This window comes from Populus nigra, chromosome 18 (assembly GCF_951802175.1).
Source record: "Populus nigra chromosome 18, ddPopNigr1.1, whole genome shotgun sequence".
Lineage (NCBI taxonomy): Eukaryota > Viridiplantae > Streptophyta > Magnoliopsida > Malpighiales > Salicaceae > Populus > Populus nigra.
In genome coordinates this window covers 13913621-13934444 of record NC_084869.1, presented here as the reverse complement: position 1 = coordinate 13934444, position 20824 = coordinate 13913621, and the positions used below count along the sequence as shown (strand labels likewise).

The 20824-nt window shown below is 33.2% G+C and overlaps 1 protein-coding gene, 1 long non-coding RNA gene and 1 pseudogene across 9 annotated transcripts; 1 reads left to right on the top strand and 2 right to left on the bottom strand.

The window, feature by feature from the left end:
• The first annotated feature begins 3222 nt into the window (after positions 1 to 3222).
• On the top strand, positions 3223 to 13392 carry LOC133677844 (SKP1-like protein 21). 8 transcript variants are annotated; one of them, XM_062099978.1, is made up of 10 exons: positions 3223 to 3375; positions 3781 to 3998; positions 4357 to 4578; positions 4845 to 5036; positions 5115 to 5225; positions 5403 to 5481; positions 5715 to 5818; positions 5984 to 6165; positions 6377 to 6510; positions 6762 to 6925. In XM_062099978.1, the coding sequence occupies exons 2-10, from the start codon at positions 3963 to 3965 to the stop codon at positions 6806 to 6808; spliced, it is 1107 nt and encodes a 368-aa protein (XP_061955962.1). In that variant the 5' UTR covers positions 3223 to 3375; positions 3781 to 3962; the 3' UTR covers positions 6809 to 6925. The 8 variants fall into 8 exon arrangements, 7 of the variants coding, with proteins under 7 accessions (XP_061955962.1, XP_061955963.1, XP_061955966.1 ...); XM_062099979.1 differs by having other exon boundaries at positions 3747 to 3998; XR_009835847.1 differs by lacking the exons at positions 3223 to 3375; positions 6762 to 6925 and adding exons at positions 13020 to 13177; positions 13257 to 13392 and having other exon boundaries at positions 3401 to 3998.
• LOC133677845 (uncharacterized) lies at positions 12705 to 14924 on the bottom strand. Its single transcript, XR_009835848.1, has 2 exons — positions 13898 to 14924; positions 12705 to 13355 (listed from the first exon to the last, which is right to left on the bottom strand). It is a non-coding gene; the product is annotated as an uncharacterized LOC133677845 (long non-coding RNA).
• Positions 14925 to 15251: 327 nt separating this feature from the next.
• On the bottom strand, positions 15252 to 20317 carry LOC133677843 (uncharacterized; annotated as a pseudogene).
• Positions 20318 to 20824: the final 507 nt, after the last annotated feature.

Sequence of the window (20824 nt, the reverse complement as noted above, 5' to 3'; positions counted from 1 at the left end):
CTGAGTTAGGGGTCATGTCAACCAGGCCTAGATCACCCTGTTAAAATAAATAAGGTTTAATAACTATGTTATTAAAATTCCGTAAAACCCCTAAAAAAAACACAAACTCAATGGTCTTATCCTCTAAAACCCCTTTTTTACTATTGAGATTCAAACAAACCTTAGATTTAGAGAAGAACACTAGATATGTTGTCCGCGTTTCATCGTGGGTTGAACATTTTTTTTATGTAAAAAAGTGATAGGTAAAAAAAATTCAAGTCTCAAGTTATTGATTAAAGTGAAAATTTAATAATACAAAAAAAAATAAAACAACAATAAATAAACTAAAAAAAAAAGAACCACACTCAAGCTTATTAGGATTATCAAACAACTCAATACTAACCTAATCGAGGAAAATTAGAAAAAAAAAGAGTCTAATCTAAATAAACTAGAAAAAACAATGAAAAAAAATATCAACTTAAAAGAAAAGGAAAAAAAACCAAGCAAACTTAAGTAAACCATATAAACCTAGTCTAATATAAAAAACTTGCAACTTGTTAAATCATGGACCTAAGTTCAAATAAAATTTTTAAATGTTATCCAATTTAATTTTAAATGATGAAATTGTTGAAAAAACTATTAATAAAAACAAACTTGCAAAAGAAAAGAAACATAAAAAAAAAGAATGAGGCTAAAATCTGACAGGAAAAAACCCAACGACTATGAAATTTGAAAAAAAATAATTATCCCAAACAAAAAAACTACAATTAATAGAATTAGAACTAAACTTTAAAGATTAAAAAAAACTTAGAAGGTGAAATTAAAAATTATTTGTAACATGATAAATTATTTGTAAATTAAAAATGGTAGGGATGAAAAAAAAAATTGTTGAGGGCTAACCCAATAGAATGAAACTGAAAAAAAAAATTTAAAAAAGATAATTAAACCGAAAAAATAAATAAAAAAGTTAAAAAATAGGATAAAAATAAGAAAACATTAATTTACAAAAAGGAAAAAAAAATAAGGCAAATTCGACAAACCTCTTAAATTTAGTCTAATTTCTAAAATTCACATCCTGTGAAATTTCTTACCCAAACTTAATCAATAACCATAATTGTCAACCAATTTAATTTTGAAGAATGAGATCAGTAGAAAATATTAATAAAAAACTGCAAAAGCAACATAAAAAATAAGGATAAAATGTGACATAAAAAACCCAAGGATGATGCAATTTAATGAAAAAAAAACAATAATTCCAAATAAAATAAATAGCAAATAAATGAATAAATACCAAATTTTAAAAATTAAAAAACATGGGGTGAAATTGAAAACATCTGTAAAAACAAAAAAAAATCAGACAAACACCCCAAAATGATCAAATATTAAAAAGCCTGCAACCTATGAAACCTTGAATTCAGGTCTTATTAAGAAGTTTACTATAAATCAATTTAAAAATATAAATATTAAAAATTTGTTAAAGCAAAGAGAAAGAAAATAAAAAAAGCCTCAAGCGAACCTGGGTAAAAAAAACCAATCACATAACCTAGGACATGAAACGAGGATGGCCCTATAAATAGAAAAGTGAAAAAAATATCATAAAAAAATTCAAAAAAAAAATACTTCAAAAAAAGATGAAGTCGGTATGGGCTAATCTTTTAAATTTATGACCCGAGTTATGAGACCGGGGTGACTCCATTAAAGGCAAAACTAAAAAAGAAGTAAGATTTTAATCAAACAAATATTGAGAGATGAGATTGAAAAAAAAATCAATGAAAAATCAATGAAAAAAATAGCAATTAAAAGAATTAGGATTAAATTTGACATAAAAATTAAATGTTTATGGATGAAATTGTAAAAACCAAATCCATTAAGAAAATGATTAAAAAATAGAAATTAAAATAATTAGGAAAAAAATTGACATATAAATTAAATGAAAATAAATGCTTAGTGGTGGAATTGAAAAAAAAAACAAATCAATTACGAAAATGATAAAAAAATAAATAGCAATTAAAATAATAAGGAGCAAATTTAAAAATAATAATTAAATGACCAGAGATTAAATTGAAAATAAAATCCAACTGAAAATAATCAATGTAAATAAAATAATTACAAATAAGAGAAGAGCGACTGAATCAAAATAAAAAATAAATTGAAGGTCTGATATGATTTTTTGCAAGGCCAACATGAAATTTGAGGGAGAAAGAGAAAGAAATGAAATGAAATAAAAGAAAAGAAATGAGATTTTGAGCTAAACCACGCCGAACCATCATACAACCACTGGGATAGGAAGAGAACGTTGAGACGGATCAAATGATGTGGCAGGATTACGATTACAATCATGAGGGTTAGGTGCACGTGCACTAGAAGGTGGCGGAGCGACGAACACATGTCAACAATGTTTTTATTTTCTTTCTCTGTACGAAACAAAAAATGGCATCAGGTTTAAACAATAATAAGAAACAAACCATGATGAAATCACAATGCCCTCAGGTTTAAACAATAATAAGAAACAAACCCTGATAAAATCACAATGAAGCTTCTAAAGCCAGGGTTAAAAAATCTGAACGACAAGTGTAATAGAGTAGTTCAATTATTATAGCAAATATGAATATGCGAAAATGCTCTTCTACAAAAGGCATTGGATTATTTTACTCAAGGGTTACATTAGTAATTTTGATGCACATTAAAAAATATAATTACCAAAATAACCTCACACTTTTGTATCATTAACAATTGTAATGAATGGTATTTGTGCATCTTGGGACACCATAAAACCTCTATAAGAATTAGTGTTCTAGATAGTATAGTAACATGGTTAGAAACAGTCAGAAAAAATAATTTTTTTTTATTTTTTTACTAGTTTGATTATACTATGGTTCTGTATTTACTAGTTTGATTTAATTTTTTAGGGTATGATCTGATTTAAAAAAAATAAAAATAACAATAAAATATTTAGAGAGACTTTGATAGTGTGATACTAGTCGTGGTTTAGAGTACCTTATACTCAAAAATATATTAAAATAATAATTTTTATTTTTTAAAGGTTATTTACATCAAAACAATTTAAAAATATTTAAAAATTTAATTTTAAATAAATATTTTTGAAGATTTTGCCACTATGGTTTGTGTTTCCTAACACACCCTTAGCTTAAGCAAGCAACTAAAGAGAAACACGTGCGAGGAGGAGGCAGCACTCCCTCAGCGGGGAGCAGACAAACTTATTCTTCTACTCTCGATGGAAGTCACGTGCACAACGCAAACAGCCCAGCACAGCACAGCACACAATACACCGAAGACAACAACAACGCACAGACCCAAACCAGAGAGACCAACAAACACCATACAAATTAAATTAAATTAAATCAAATTATATTTAGCTACATTCCATTTCTCAAGGTAAGCAGCTCCCTCTCCCTCTCCCTCTCCCCCTCTCTCACTCAATCTTAATATCGTTTTTATTGTTAATTAATTAATGCTTTTTTTTTTTAATCTTGTTTAGTTTCAATTTCTTTTCTTTTTAATCCATTTTTTTTTAAGGCATTGCACCTGCAAAACAAAAAAATATTAGATGGAAAAAGAAACCAACTTTTCTTTATGCATTTAATAATAATTTATGAAATTGAATTATTATTATTAGCAGCAGCAGCTTCTTTCTTATTTTGGTGAGAAAAATGGAGGTTGGACATATAGTGTCAGTCTGTTTTATTAAGATAAGATATCTAATGGGTGCTCCCTTTTCTTCTTGTTTTTATTTTTCATGATTCAAGCAAGTTTTGCTGATAAGAATGGTGATATCCACAGTGTTGTTGGGACTCAACAAAGTGTTCTTTTGGGAAGCTTTGGTGCAGAGTTTATGTGCATCTCTACAAGCTGTTGTTGTTTTGACGAGGAGCCTGCTTTTTTTATTGCCTTCCCTTCTCTCTTCTTTTTAAGGCCACTGCTGCTGCAACTCCCTTCCTTCTGTTTTTTCGAGTTTTTACCACATGCCAGAAGCTGGATTGGCTGTTGTGAAACCTGAGGTTTGTCTTTGTTTTAATCTTTTCCCCCTTAATTAGCTTCATTTGTGGTTCCTTTTAATATGATTTGTCTAGATCTAGACCAGATTTCTAAGTCTTGATTTGGCGTCTTTGTTGGCAATTTGTTTGTGGGATGAATGGTTTCGCAGCAGGATAAATATTGCAGAACTTTTTGGTTACAGAAATATGATTGTAGAAAATTTATAATTGGGTGGAAGTGGAACTCCTGGAACTTGAATTTCTGGATATCCAGTGCTTGCATCAAGCTCCGATGCACACCTTTTTTCTCTCCTATTATTTGTTCATTTTTAGCCTTAAGTTGCCTTCTTTCTTTGATTTTGTTGTGGTTTTCTGTATGAAGATGAAGTCTTACATTTGGCTCCAAACTGCTGATGGTTCAGTCCAACAAGTAGAAGAAGAGGTTGCTATGTTTTGCCCCATGATATGCCGAGAAATTATTCAAGCTGGCATGGGATCATCCAAGAACCATGCCATATCACTTCCACAACGGGTGAATCCTGCCATTTTGGGCTTAATTCTTGATTACTGCCGGTTTCATCAAGTACCAGGTCACTCTAACAAGGTGTTACTTTCTTTTGTCTTTCATTTTCTTCTCTTGTTTTTCAGCTCCTGTAATTCTTCTGCTTTCTTCGATGCTATAGTTTCCTAGAACTCTAATAGAGGACACTGAAATTTTTGGGACTAGAGAAATGCCATCATCTCATATTGGATTTTTTTGGTGTGTGTGTGTGTTTCTGCTGGGAGTTGGGGTTGGGAATGAACAGCATAGCTTGTGGATGATCAAGTCGAGTACTAATGTTATTTTTGCTTCCTCATTCTTTTGTTTAGGAGCGAAAAACTTTTGATGAAAAGTTCATTCGGATGGATACAAAAAGATTATGTGAGTTGACATCAGCTGCTGACAGCCTCCAGTTGAAACCTTTGGTTGATCTTACCAGTCGTGCGCTTGCTCGAATTATTGAAGGGAAAACTCCTGAGGAGATACGTGAAACATTTCATTTGCCTGATGATCTCACAGAGGTGTGTTGCCAACAATAAGTATGCTTACATTCTTTAGCCTGTGTGAGTGTTTTTTCATGTAGATTTGGTTTTCTCCAGGAAGAAAAATTGGAGCCACTTGGAAACATAACTGATGATCCACGAATCCGGCTTCTAAATCGTTTATATGCAAGAAAGCGGAGAGAGTTAAGAGAGAGAGAGAAATTGAAGGTTGTTAACTTTTTTGTTTGACTTTGTGATGGCAGCTTTTCTTAGGGAAACTTTTTATTTAATTTGGTTGACCTTTGCTTGTATTGTCTGATTTTAATTCTGTAGTCATTATAGTATCGAACTCCTCATACCTTTGCATCTTGTTATAATAGCAAATGGATTTTTCATATGTTCCAGAATGTTGATGTTGAGGATGAGCGTGCGGATAACCGCTCAGTTGAGGATCTCCTATCATTTATAAATGGTGAAGATGGAGGTATGTGTGCAAATGTTTCTTCATCTTCCTGTGGAAGATGGTTAGCATCATCTTCTGACCAAATTGATAGCACTTGATAACAACAGGCTTCTCCAGTTGCTTCAGACTTTGTATTGATATTCAACAATCAGTATATGGCTTACAGGAACATTTGAGAGGATCAGTACTTAAATAGCCATCTTTTAAAGTTTTCTGTGTCTTTGGAAACTTACCAGATGTGCTATCATTTGCAGATTCAAAGGGGGGTAGAAATAGTAAGAATAAAAAAAAAAACCGGAGAAGAAAAGAACAAGCAAAGGACTCCTCTTCAAACAATCCAAATGAAAACCAAAAGAAGGTTTCAATCTCTTTCTCAATCTTCTCCCGTGCATTTCCTTGCTTTATGGGAATGCTTTGCAGTAATTGTGTCATATCTAGTTTTGCACATCATGAATAGCTTATTGGCACAGTGAAAGGTGTTTTTTTCTCATTGCTACTTTTTTGTTGATGGTTGATGTCTCAGGAGTCGGACACGCTCCCTTCTGTTTCCCCTAATGATGAGGTTAACGATATTTTGGCTGCCTCTCCCAGTAAAACTTCAAATTTTCAAGATTGTTCTGCTGTCACCTTTTCACCTAAGCTTGATTTTGATGACGCTGATATTGATGATGATTTAGATCCTGCAATGAAGGAGGAACTTGACAGGTTAATTGCTATGCTTGATTGTCTTCATTCACTCAACGAGTTCAATTTGTATCTTGTTTTGAGCAGCATTTCATGTGGAATTTTGAGGCTGTTGAAACAGCAGTATATTTTAGACTGCAAAAGTTTGTTAAACCATATGTTTTTGAGAGAGAGAGAACTGTCAGTGCTTGCTGATTGAGATTTACAGTCTCTTTTAATTTCCATAATACAGGGAAGTTGAGGACTTTGCTCGCAGATTAAATTCCGATTGGCCAGAAAGGATGCAGGAAATATTGTCTTTGGACCAAAAAAAAAGGCCTGTACCATTATCTATGAACGGCAATGGAACATCACGTAGATATTCAGGTTCTTTCCTACATTCCTTCTTTCTCCCCTCTTTTATTTTTTGGTTTCTTATGAGTATTTGCTTTGGTTATTCGGCATCTTGGTAGGTAGGTCCTGTTAAGTTGTCAGGGATGCTCACGTTTGTTAAGAATTAATAGGTTATTTTGTGGCTAAACAACCCTGAAATCAGCAGCACGGGGAAAATGTTTTTGATTCCTCATATAAAGCAATATTTTACATGAATATTTTGCTCTAAATGAGGACTTCCATAGGGCAAGGTTGTCGCCTCATGTGCCATGATGTGTATTGTGTCCATTGATAGACTTTGCAGTGTAGCGAATGCAGTATTTTACATGGATAACAGGTTTGGACCAGAGATAATGTAAGGATACTCGACCTATATTTAAAAATCTTAAGCAGCATGAGTGTTTTGTTAGACTCGATATATCTAAATATCTTTCTAAAATAATTTGCATTTAGTTCTAATACGGAGAAATAAATAGATCAAAATATATCTCCTGTCATTGATGAAAAACACTCAATTTTTTTTATAAAAATTTTGGTACTTTTAAGCTCTAACACACTCAAATTTAATGGTGTATTTCTGTAAATAAAAGTCTGTATTTCAGTGTGAGCTAAGAGACCAAAAGTCTGTATTTATATAACAAGATTCGTATTAAAGTCGTATTAATATAACTCTGATGCCTTTAATTTAGAAAATATTAATATAAGAGTTAATTAATTGGAGTAAATATTAAAGTTATTGAAAAACTGAATCTCACATTAATAGGAAAAAACATAACTTTAACAATCTCCCACTTGGTCCATATGTTTAACTCAATGTCTTAACTTAACCCCATCCTTTATCTTTTTTAGAAAACAAATGCATGAATCATAGAGATAAATCCTTTAATAACGAGTATTACATTCCATGTATTACAATGCATATAATTTTCTAAGTATTATTCTATATGTGACAACCTTACTCAACAAATAATCCCTATGTTTATTCTTGGTCCTATACATATGAATTTTCCCAAATAAACTATTGTGCGCATAAATATGAGGAAAAAATCACAATAAATAGAATTTCCTTAAAAAATAAAATAGTTCGTACTGCTCAAATAACATTATGGAACCAAGTTCCATTTTCATTACATGATCATTGAATTTAAACGGTAGCATGCCCTTAGTCAAAGGATTTGCGATCAACATTCCCACAATAAATGCAATGTCAAACCTTGTACAAACCTGCTTTCTACAATAGGAGCATATGAAATGTTCTTCATTTCTTTCCTTTCAAGATCATTTTTTTGGGCATTGGTTCAAATTGAACCTATCACCCTTCACAATGAGAGTTACATTTGATGAACAATCATTCATCCAAAATTTCTCAAAAAATTTATTGATAAAGGTTTCTTGAGAACCAAAAACGCTTTTAAATCTGTCTTTATAGATCTTAATACCAATGACATAAGATGCCTCATCCATATCCTTTATGTAAAAAGTTTTAGAGAGATTGTTTCACCTCATGCAACAAACCCTTATCATTGGCCACAAGTAGAATATTATTCATGTATAAAACAAGAAAATAAATCTTACTGCCATTGACCAATGATGTTTTCTACAAATTCAAATGAATAAATTACATCATGGAATTTAAAGTATCATTGTTGGGACACTTGTTTTAAACCTTATATGGATTTCTTGAGGTTGCAGACCAAATGCTCACCATCACTAAAAGAGAATTCCTCAAGTTGTTTTACATAAACCTCCCATCTAGATCTCTATTGAGAAATGTAGTTTTCACATTTATTTGTTACTTTTATAAGTCAAAATGTGCTATTAATGCCAAAATAATACGCAGAGAATCTTTCTCAGGTATAAGGGAGAAAGTCTTTGTGTAATCGATTCCTTTCTTTTGAGTGAATCCTTTAGCAACGAGTCTTGTCTTGTATCTTTCAATGTTGCCCAATAAGTATATCTTTGTCTTAAAGATCCATTTACATCCAATAGCTCTTGCATTATTAGACAACTCAACAAGATCTCAAACTCTTACTTTTCATAGAATTCATCTCTTTCTTCATGTCATTGTACCAGAACTTTAATTCTTTCAACTTATAGCCTGTGAAAATGATTCAGGATCATTTTCGGCTGCAATGTTATAGTCATATTCTTGTAGATACACAACATAATCATTAGGAATTGTTGATCTCTTCGTTCTAGTAGATATTTTCAATGTTGTGTCATCATCTTCTTGAGAAATCTTTGGTTCAACTAGTTGTTCAGAAATTATTGGTAATGCTTGAATTACCTGATCTATTGGAATGTTGTCAACAACTTGTGGAACTTCAACGATTGATCGGTCAACACTAGTTTATACTTTAGGGATGTTATGAACAATAACCAATTTATTATTTGATGTCGAAGGTTGTGATTCTGAATGATTCTTTTCAGAAATTATGTTCCTGATTTGATCGCTCCTACTGATCAAGTCATTTTCAAGAAACTTTGCATTTCTTGATTCTACAATTCTAGTGTTGTAGATGAACAATAAAATCTATACCCTTTAGATCTTTTAGCATATCCAATGAAATACCCACTAATGGTCCTTGGACCCAGCTTTTTTTCTCATGGATTATAATTTGTACTTTAGATAGGCATCCCCAAACGCACACATGTCACAAACTCGGTTTCCAACCTTTTAACAATTCAAATGGAATTTTTGGAACAACCTTGGTTTGAACTCGATTTAATATGTACACTGTTGTATTTAATAGGTAGATTGGAGTTGCTAAACATACTCCGTGCCATGTCCAATAATGTTCGGGTTTTTTTTTTTCTGCTACACCATTCTGGTATGGTGAACCAGGCATGGTGTATTAGGCAGGCAACCATTCTATTTTCTTAAAGGAACTTTGAGAACGGACCAAGTACTTGCCCATCCTCTGTGTATCTACTATAATATTCTCCACCTCTATTTGACCTCACAATCTTAATTTGTTTCTCACATTGTTTCTCTACTCCCAAGTGCTTGCCCATCCTCTGTGTATCTGCTATAATATTCTCCACCTCTATTTGACGTCACAATCTTAATTTGTTTCTCACATTGTTTTTCTACTTTAGTCTTAAAAATCTTAAAGACATCTAATGCTTCGTTCTTGTTATCTTGTTATGAAAGCAAGTAAGGTTACATGTATTGTGAATAATCATCTATAAAAGAGATGAAGTACTTCTGACAATGTGAGTATGTTTGGACTACATGTATTAGTATGAATGATTTCTAATATGTATGAACTCCTATTGATACCTTTCTTTGACTTGTTGGTTTGTTTTCCCTTAATGCAATCCACACAAGTTTCAAAGCCAGTAAAAGTATCCCATCATTTACTAATCTCTTAATTCTCTCTATGAAGATATGTTCTAATCTCTGATGCCATGACTAGAAGAATCCTCGTTAATAACACATCTTTTAATGTGAGTGTGAACATGTATTGAACTATAAGTGACATTATTTTGTAAAGTAATGCAATAAAACCATCATATAAAATATCATTTCCAACACTATTAAATTTATAAAATAAACTGAAAGTTTTTGAAAACTTAATGAAATATCCAAAAAGTACAAGTCTTGAAACTAAAATTAAGTTTCTAGAAAAACTTGGAACATAAAAAGTCATTTCCAACTCTAAATCAAAACCATTACCTAGAATTAAATAGCATGTTCCTATAGCCTTCACATGTGAACACATCTTGTTTCCTGAATAAATGTTTTGCTTATTTCCCATTGGTTTCCTTCTGTTTCACATACCTTGCAAGGTATTTGAAATATAAATTGTAGAATTAAAATCAATCCACCATGTGTTATAATTAACACCAACCATATTAGATTCATAACAAACAAATGAGATTGAAATACCTTTCTTTTCAAGCCATTTCTAAAATTTAATGCTTTCCTTCATTTCTTTTTTTTTACAAAAAAAACATGCATATTTCTCCTTAATGTCAACTTGGAGGGGCATTTTACCTTTCCTTTTTTTACTAGCTTAAGTTTTGTCTTCCCCCCTGTGTTGCTAGCATTGCACTTTCTCCTAATTCCATTACCAACCTCCTTTCCTCTTGAACACACATGGTCATGAGTTCATTGATTGATCATTTGTCTTTATGAGTGTTGTACAAGATCTTGAAAGGTCCGTATTGTTGTGGGAGAGTATTCAAGATATAGTGCACAAAAAAGGATTCTAACATCTCAACCTCAAGATTATTTAATTGAGCCATAATGTCCCTCATTTACATGATGTGCTCGCGCACACCTCTCACACTGGTGAGTCTCGTGCATGAGAACTTCATAATTATGATGCTTGCTAGTGACTTATCTAAAGTGATGAATTGATCATCAATTTCTTTTAGCAAATCACAAACTTTCTCAAGCTAATCAACCGAACCACGTATACCGGTGGATATTCTAGTTTTTATGAACTTCATATTGAGACGATTAGATCACTCTCATCGTTCATAAAGTGCAATATCCTTTGAAGTTTGAAGTGTTGGTATTAGTAATTGTAGGTTCATTTTTTCTAATTTTCATAATCCATGTCCATCCACCCTAAACGAAGGATAATATTTTTCTTCTATACTTTATAGTTATCACCTTTTAGATCGAGAATATCACAACAAATATAAAAGAAATTAATAGGTTGTATAATTGCAAAAACAAATTTAAAGTACGTGTTTATGTCAAAATCGAGGAATAAATAAAATTCCATGATTTACCAATGAAATTCATGCGAAAATTGAATCTAATGACATAAAAATTGCATGTGGGCCAAATTTGTAATTCAAGCATATTCAAATATATCTTCAAATATATTATCAAATTATGTATGTAATTTATAATTTTGTGGGTATATATTATGAGAATAATTTGATATTCTATTATAAACCTTTCAATAAAACTATCAAATTATGTAATTAATTTATAATTCTTGTGGGTATATTATAAAAATAATTAGATATTTTAATCTAATTAATTATATAAATATAATAAAAAATTCTTGTGGGATAATATTTATTATATTTAGTATAATTAATTACGATTAATGTATGTAATTCTTTTATGTGATCCTAACATAGCATAATATACAATTTTATTTAATTAAAGATGTGGCTAATTTCTAATTATTTACAATTATATAGATCACTAGACATTAAGTTAAGGCATAATTTTATATAAAATAAAATAACATGCTACCTCTTTTTTTTTTTTAATTCATAAAAGCAACAGTAAAAAAAACAAAAATAAAGCCATGAAAATAAACCACACAAAAAATAAAAATGGTAACCACGCGAATTAAAATTACATAGCCCAAACATTAAATGATTATAAACCTTCTACGATTTATAATCGTATGAAGCATCAAAATAACCCATAAAATAAAAAAAACCCTAAAATGTTTATTTTTAACACAAATGGTTTTCAATTTATTCCTACCCTACCACTACCAGGAATGTTGATGGCAATTGTTTCCTTTGCTATTAGACATGTTGATGGCAAGGCATCATATTCATGGCATTTATTGAAACTTATTCCACCATAAACTAAACTTTCAAGCCATAAATAAAGTCAAGTTAATCATTAATTTAATTTGGAACCAAGGTTGTTCTTAAAATTTTTAAGGCATATAAAATACCATGGAATAAAAAAATCAATTTAACACTAAAAAATTTCATGACAAATATAATTAAGTAGATTAATTAATTTCTTTGAGCACAAAAACTCCTAGACAAATACATCAACATGGATATAAGGCAGATGTATTATTGTTGTGGTTTTGATATCAACCGTTAGATTTAGTAGATCTAAACATGTTTCTAAAACAATTTGTATTTAAATCTAATGCAGAAAAATAAACAGATAAAAATTATACCTCTTGTCATTGATGAAAAACACTTACGGAGTTTTTTATTTTTTGAAATTATTTTTTGATACTTCTAAACTCGAACACACTCTCAAGTTTAATGGTGTATTTCTATAAGTAAAAGTCTCTATTTCAGTGTGAGTTCCATTTAACTACTATTGATATGCTATTAATTTATGAAATATTAATATGGAGTTAATTTATTGGATCAAATATTAAAATTCTTGAAAAAAACAAAAAAACATACTTTTAACATGTTTTCGGAGAAGATACTGCTCTGTGTCTGCTGCTGTCAGATGCCAGAAGAATTGAGGCCATTATCTGGTGTGTATTGCATGTGAGTATATTGTTTGTTTAACCCACCAAAAATGCAACATTCTTTCTGGGCATCTTCGTACGTTCGAAAAGCTTAGAAAATAGAAGTAAAAAGAACTCAGAGTAGACAACTTGAGCACAATACGCTCAGTTGTCTGTATTCTTGCGCGTTATTGGCTTTGCTTGTGACTTTCAGCTGTTTTCATCGGCAAGCTCCTGTACCTTTTGAAAAATATTGCTTCCACAGTTTTTGTCTTCCCTTTGAATGTCATTCAAATTTTTCTCCTCATTTTTCAGAATGCTTCCTATCGGCTTCTTCATGAAGATCTCTAATGTATTGACAAAGATTTGGGGATATATAGTTGCTTATCTTGCAAATCCTTTGGGGACTCCGCGTGTTCCTAGATGTTGCTTGGTGTCATGAGTGGAAGTGGAACTTTAATACGAGAAAACTGGTAGAGTATTGATTTTTCAGTATGTGGTTTGTAATTATATAGTAAGACCTTCGTAAAAGCATACGAAATTTTTGTTCAGGGGTATTCGGGGACTCGATTTTAAATAGTGAACAGAAGCTGCATTCTCCTCTACGCATAGAATGTTTTGATGTTTTTCCCTTGTTGTGCTCTGTCACCTCTGCAATAAAGAGATCATCATCAGCATCTTCATGATATCTTATGTGCTCGTTCTGTGTTGTCTGGTTCATAGATATCATTTAAGATGCTTTCGATTTCTGAAGAAGACATGAAAATGGGGAGCAAATGCTCTCATCTGCTGACACATGTTGGAGTTACATGAAATCCCTTGCCCTTGTGGGATATATTCGAAAAACTTACTGATTATCAAAGACTTGTATTATTCAAAGTAGAATTATCTGGGGTGTCAAATGTCTCAGAGTTTACAATGTTTTATGTCTAGTTAAAGAATAAAGGTATAAAATAAATATGTTTTTGAAATAATTTTAATAGAAGAAAATCCTTTCCGGTAAATGACAATATATAATTTAGCACTCCTTCATATGAATCATTTCAACTTGATATGCAAGTGAATTTTTTACCCGTGATGTCACACTGACATACAGCACATGAAGCAGCAGAAATTAAGATTTTAATTTTCTTTTTTTACTCCATTTGATATATTGAACTACGAAACAAAAAGAAGGCAATTTAATCCTTGACCTTCAATCCAGTGTAGTACTTCTTGAAGGCTCCAGGGATGTAAACAAGCTCCAAAAGGCCAGGTTAGCCACAGCAAGAGCTCTACCAATGTGGAGCCTCCTAGTAGATCCTCCGTAATCCTGCTCCACCTTTGTGATCTCATTCCTCAACCAATCCACAAGTGTGAAATCCTCCTTGAATTATAAAACACAGGCACAAAAACACGTATTGGGATCGAAAACCTATCTGAAAATGCCACTCCTTCCATGAAAACCTGAGCTGCTGGTGCTGCAGCTTTGATTCCTTCTTTATCTCCCTCGAAAATGTCTTCAAAGATGTAAGCTAGGGGGAGAAAGAGTCCAACAATAGCACCAACAAACACGTATAGGCCGAGAATCTTGGTTTTTTGGGTAAAAAACTAGACTCTCTTGGAGGGTTGATAGTGGTGGGGAATGCAACTTTGGAGAAAAAAATGCATTTAAATAATGGAAAAGACAACAAAAGCAAAGTCTTGAAGGCTTACCATGCCACAAAACCAGCTTTCTTTGAAGAGGTAGTGCTTTTAGGGTTTTTCAATTAAGACAGGTCTTCTTGGAGTTTCTGTTTTTGTTCTCTTTCATTTGGAAGGCTTATGTCACTACATGAAGGGCCAACACCACCTGACATTTTGCTCTAGTTTTTCTTTGGCTAATTTTTGAGTGAACTAAGTTATGTACAGCGAAAAGAGGAAAGGAAATGGAGATGCGAACTCCAGTAGTGAAATTTAAGAGGAGAGAGAGAGATGGGAGATATGATCAAGAAGAAAGGTGTGAGGCAAGGAGAGTGTACAAGTGGAAGTTTGTGAGGAGTTCAAGGTGGAGAACTACTTGGCTCGTGTTAGTGTGGAAATCGTGAGCATGGTTTTCATCTTCTTGGTCGAAGTGTTTGCAAATTTTAAGGCTTTAGAATTGCGCCTTGTCACTGTTTCAGCTCTTGGTTCTTACCGATGCAAAAGGCTTGGTTTCGGTGCTTAATTGTCAGTGTTTCCTTTTCTGTAGTGGTGGTGCTACAGGCAATGAGATTAGCAAATGTAATAGCTGAAGTTCAGCTATGGGTGATCTTAAATCCCGCCACGTCAACGAAAATTCTTATAAGAAATTCGGTGAACTTTAACTTAGCTCAGGGGAACCTGGGAACCTATCTTTTTTGATAAAAAGGAATGAAATTTTTAATATTTAATTTCATTCAAGTAATTTCTTCATCCATGTACAGATTTTTTGAGAAGAATTGATTGAACATGTAGGTTTTCAATTTGCTCAGTTGGATTTAGAAAGCCCTATTCCATCAGTTTTAAGGATGTTATTTGTCAAGAATCACCTAGATCAGAAGAATCACCTACATCATAAGCTGCCAGACATCCGTGTTAATAATAAAAAAATTACCTAAATCAGTCTATATCAACTAATGAACAATGGCCTAAAAAGAATACATAGCTACATTCGCTGGTCCACATTTAGGCTCCATTTTCTGCTGAATGGTTGCCCCAGCCACCAAAAAGGAACCCCCACAAGGAGGAACGAAGCAATGCCAAGAAAACAAAATTTATTACACAAAAATTTGGACTATCAATCCAAAAATACCTAAGTTTAGTTTTCTGACAGGAAAAAAAATGGCGGAATAGCAAAAAAGGGCGAAACCTTTCTTCAACTTTCTGACAGAAGACCATCGGTAAAACTGGAACCTCTGCTAAGAATGCAACAATGATAATACTGTGCACATCCATAAAATAAAAATATCCCTTTCTCTTCTCCATCTTATATTAAATGATCGTTCTTTGTTTTGGTATATACTTTAACTTGACACCATTATCAGGCTTTGTTTTATACTTGGCTCTACCAGCTCCAGAAGTTGAAGAATCCTGTGCCTCCACATTAACCAACTGATTTTCTGCACTGCTGATATCGTTGTGCTTACTTGTATCCGATGAATGATTTGTAGCAATTTGATAGTCTGGGGATAGAGCCAATTTCACATGTTCAGCAGCAATGGCCTCCTTCCACCCTACAGGAGATATATAGCCAATCAGATTGAGAAGAGGCCAAGCAAATTAAGCTATGAACATATAAGAGCAGAATGATGACACAATACGGTGGGAAAAGGACTATACAAGTGCAAGTGCAAGTGCAAGTGCAAACAAATATGAACTTACTCTCTGCAAGAAAAGCCCTTGCTTCATGGCTTGAAAACTGCAAGACTCCTGGAAGAAGCCCTCCAGGTAGAGAACCATTTTCCATCCAACCAAAAGTATTGTCCATGGCACATGATCTTGGTGAGCTGTCATTGAAGTTCTGATCCTCACTCTTCCCATCAATGTTGTCGTGTTGGCATTCTCTACTGCCATTTTTAACTAGCATTAGATCTTTCGATCCATTTCGACTAACAGGCCTCCAAAGCTTTACTGTTGAACGATTTGTGCCACATTGAACCGAATCAGGTCTGTTGTGCTTCTCCTGCACATTTTTCTTCTTTAGAATTTCATGCTCTACCAGGCAATCATCTCGGGCTCCATCCAAATTGTTACCTTCATCATGGCTACAATCTCCAAGTGTGACAGATATAGAACCAATCAGAACCTCCCCCTTCTTATCTTGATCCAGTACGGTCACTACTTCCTTTTGCACTCTAGCTTTCAAACTCTCCCCATTATATTCTGGTTTAGGTTTACGGCTCCATTTTCTGTTGCCATTCATTACAGGTCCAGGCTTAAAATCCCTTAGATTTCCATGCTTCTGTATGGTGCCAGGTTTTGGAGCGTGAGAATTTTGATTAGCATGGAAACCATATGACAGATGATTCCGCTGTGATTTTAAAGGACCATGCCATCGAGCAACAACAATATGCATATGACTCTTTCCTTGTAACATTGACCGTCCACCACCACATCCCATCTGATTTTCCAAATCAAAATCTTCATCTGTTCTTGGTAGTTGTAAGGGTTCAAGAGATGAGGGAACATCATCTGGCAGAATCTCTGAACCAAGCGTATCAGAATCAGATATAGCCAAAGGACAGGATTGTTCAGCTTGAGGCACAGCCTCCAGAGTGTCCTCGATACACTCCTTATCATCAACCTTATCATCTAGCCTTTGCTCCTTCTCTTTCTGTTCTTTGAGCCTCAGTTTTTTCTGCCTCTTCCTTTCCAGGAGTTCAACTTGCCTTCAAAATTTAGGAAATAAAATGAATAAAATATGTTTAGGGAAAGCAAATTCAAGAGTCAAGTTTTTCGAGCCCCACAGTAAAACACAAAAAAGTTCTGGCTAATGGAAAATCTATAATTCTAATGCACTGAAGAGGTTTGTTTTAAGAATTCAGGTAGTACTGAGGAAGATATTAGGTGGCGTAATATCTGAGCAACACCCTGATGGTTGAACAACTAATCTTAAACTGGTTCCATAACAGTTCAGTGGACAGTCCAATTTTCAGAAGATAGGTTTGAGAGTTTAATAGAAACTAAGAAAACAGCAGATCCAAGCAAATAAAAATCCTGATGAGACAAAAGATCTCTTATCAGTGTCTGTCTCTACTTTATGCTGTGTTTTTTACAGTGGGGCTGTTTGATATTCTTTTACTTGAAATAATGAATCATGTAATTTCCATGAAGATCAAACCATGAGCAGCTCCAACCACAAATGTCAAGTTCATTGAGAGTAGGATCACAAACGCTCAAACAATCAAAACAAGAGAATAATCACCAGGAATGCTTCATTGACTCTCAAATGATCATAAAAACCTAACAAGAAAGAGCAAAACAAATCTCCTCCTGAACTTTTTTTCTGATTATCTTGATTCTTGCCTTCCATCTTAATTTTTTCTTTCCTGTATGATATCATCAATGAATCCTTGGATATGAAAAGATTCTAATAACTATCAAAGATAAACAAGTTCAAGAGCAAACTATACTCGCAATATAAGATACAACATAAAGCAGCATCATAAGTTTAAGGTATGAGTGTGAACTTAGGTTGGACCTTCTTTGTGCAGCTTCCTCCTCCTCCACGAGCAACTTTTGGCACCTCAAAGCTTCTGCATCCTGGTCTGCAAGCCATGCGTTAATCTGAATACAGAGAATCACAAATGCAAGAGCAAAGTATATCAACACATTTCTGAATGCAACAGTGCATAAGGAATATCTGTGGTGCATGCAACACCAAAGCACTGGTATGTTATGATAACTGGAACTTTGGAAGTAACTGAGCCCAAAAGAATGAAAAGAAAGGAAAGAAAGATACCAATTTCTGTTCCACCACAAAGCTTGTGCAAGCAACTATGTTCTTTGTTTCAAGCCCTATCTTCCCAGCTCCTCCATCAAAAATATATTTTTGTATTAATACAGCTGTTCCACATAAAAACGTATTTTCACTTGCATCATCAAGAGTACTGAAGAGTTGCCCAGATGACAAAGGAAACCTGGAGGGCCTCCCCTGGACAAGATCCTATCATGAATGAGGATACATCACATTTTTAGGATAAATAATATGGCAGATGAAAACTACACAAAATCCAGAGGAAAAACAATGACAAGGGAGGATGCTCCCTTACCAAAAGGTCAGAACCAGCTCTCCAACAAGATTGAGTAAGTGAAGAGATCCCTGGTTTCCGAATAACTGTCATCAATGACCTTATAATTGAAGACCCTGGAACTTCCTAGTAAGTAATTAAAGAAAACAGGGAAAATGTTTACACAATAATTATAGAATGACAATGGATTGCATTGAAAAGAAAAGGCAAAGACTCCAACTCCAGATGTTTATTAGTCAACGTATAAAAATATGGAACAAATGAAGACACTCAGCAGCTAATATCACTAACTGAACTGAAATCAATAGAATATACCTCAAAAGTCACATCCTTGAATGATAAGATTTCCTTTGCCTCATCCTCAGAGAGCTGATCAAAATTAAAAGATACTAAAATTCTGCATAAAGAGAGATGGGTTCAGCCAAACCTTCCTAAGGGGAAAATACTTTACCTTATCCCAAAATGCTCCTAACAAGTCCCTATTTTTGGCAGAATCCTACAAGGAAAAACAAAACATCTTTCAGAGCAATTTATTGCATGTAAATTAACAAAGAGAGTAGCTATAAACAAAACTATTTGATAGGAAAAATCAACATTGACGGAACTGAACATCTGACCATGATGAACACCAGATTTACAAGTTCCAAAACGCCCAAAAATGTTAAAGCAGCAGGACTAATAAAAGAACAGGCATGTCTGTGAAGTGAAATGAATGAAACCTTATCAAGTCTTTTCAATCGATGATGAACCCGCAAGTGTCTTCTATAGTTAATGGAAGAACAAAATTCTCGGGAACACTTGCTGCACTTTTGCATCTGCGCTTTCAAAGGAGTGAGCAAAGGCCAACCTGGGTAATCTGCGAAAATGAAAACCAAGGAAATCAACAAGCTGATTCAATGTCAAACAACGCGATATGCCAACCTTGACCCAAAAACCCATCGACAGTATCAAGAAGAAACCACTACTTATGAATTATGATTCATTTAGACAATATCTAGTACCTGGCTGATCGAGAGCATGGAGTAATTGGATCCACTGAACAGGGTTATCATTCGGCCTTGAAATAGAAAGAAGCGGCTGTTTTCCAATGGCATCCCTGATGAATGTATCTAGGGAAGATTCATTCCCCTCACCCGGTCTCATCACATCAATAATACTGCTCACAGGTTTCACAACTGGCATTTAACACAGCAACTGCACACACAAAAAAAAGAAAAAAGAGAGAGTTAAGAACTGATTCAAAATCCTCAATTTACCAAACTAAAAAGGAAATGGGCTCTAGATCAGAAACATGAAGGATAAACAATGACAACACTTCCATTTCTATGGCATTCATAATGAAATTTCCATAGAAACACATAAAGATTAAAACTTTTTCAAACTGAGAAAGACTATTAAACTCTATAGCAGAAATAAATGAAGAATTACAGCTAAACAAGCCAAAATCAACATATATTCAGTACCAAATCACCATAAAAATTATAAAAGCCAAAAGGGCATCACAAAAAATTCAAGAAATGATGCTTTATATCTGCATTTTTAAGAGACCCCACAATTCAGAATTCAGTTTATCAACAGCTATACCGCATAACAGAAATTAAACACACACACACACAAAACCCTTTTTTTCCTAAAAAAAAATAGCATGGTTTACGCGGTCTGTGATGAGTTCTTGAAGGTGACGTACCCAGTGAAAAAGTTGAAAGAGAGAGAGAGAGATCGGAGGGATTTGGATTCGCCGGGAGATAGAACAAAAAAGGTGATGAAATTGATGATCGGCCGATTAAACAAGAAAACAAAGGAGACAAAAAAAAGCTAGAGAGAGTTTTGAGGAAGAGAACTGGAAGTAAGAAAAAAACCCAGCTTTACATGTATATTTTATATATGAGGCAAATATAGAACCTTTTTTCCTTTTATATATATATATATATATATATAGTTTTTCATTAGGTATTAAGGGATTGAGACGTTGCAATTTTTCGACTCTAGGGGTGATGATAAAATCTTGTGTACTATAGGAGTAGAAATAGAATGTTAATAAAGTTATGAGGACCAAAATGAAGTTTATCTATTAACATAGGACATGATCGTGACATGTGAAAAATTCCATCACACTTGGGGAAGAGAGAATGGATGACATCATGTGATAGACGAGCACAATAAGCCCTCTCTTGTTCTTTAATAATTAACTAGTTATGTTAAATCTAAAAGTTTATCCACTCTTTTAATTAATTAAATAAATAACTATATTAATTAATTAATTAATTAATTATAACTAAATATATATTTGATAAAATTAAAAAACAGATATAAATTTGATCTCTCAATATAATATATTTATCTAATTGTGTTTAATAATTTTGTTTATTAAAATTAATTTTTTATTTAATT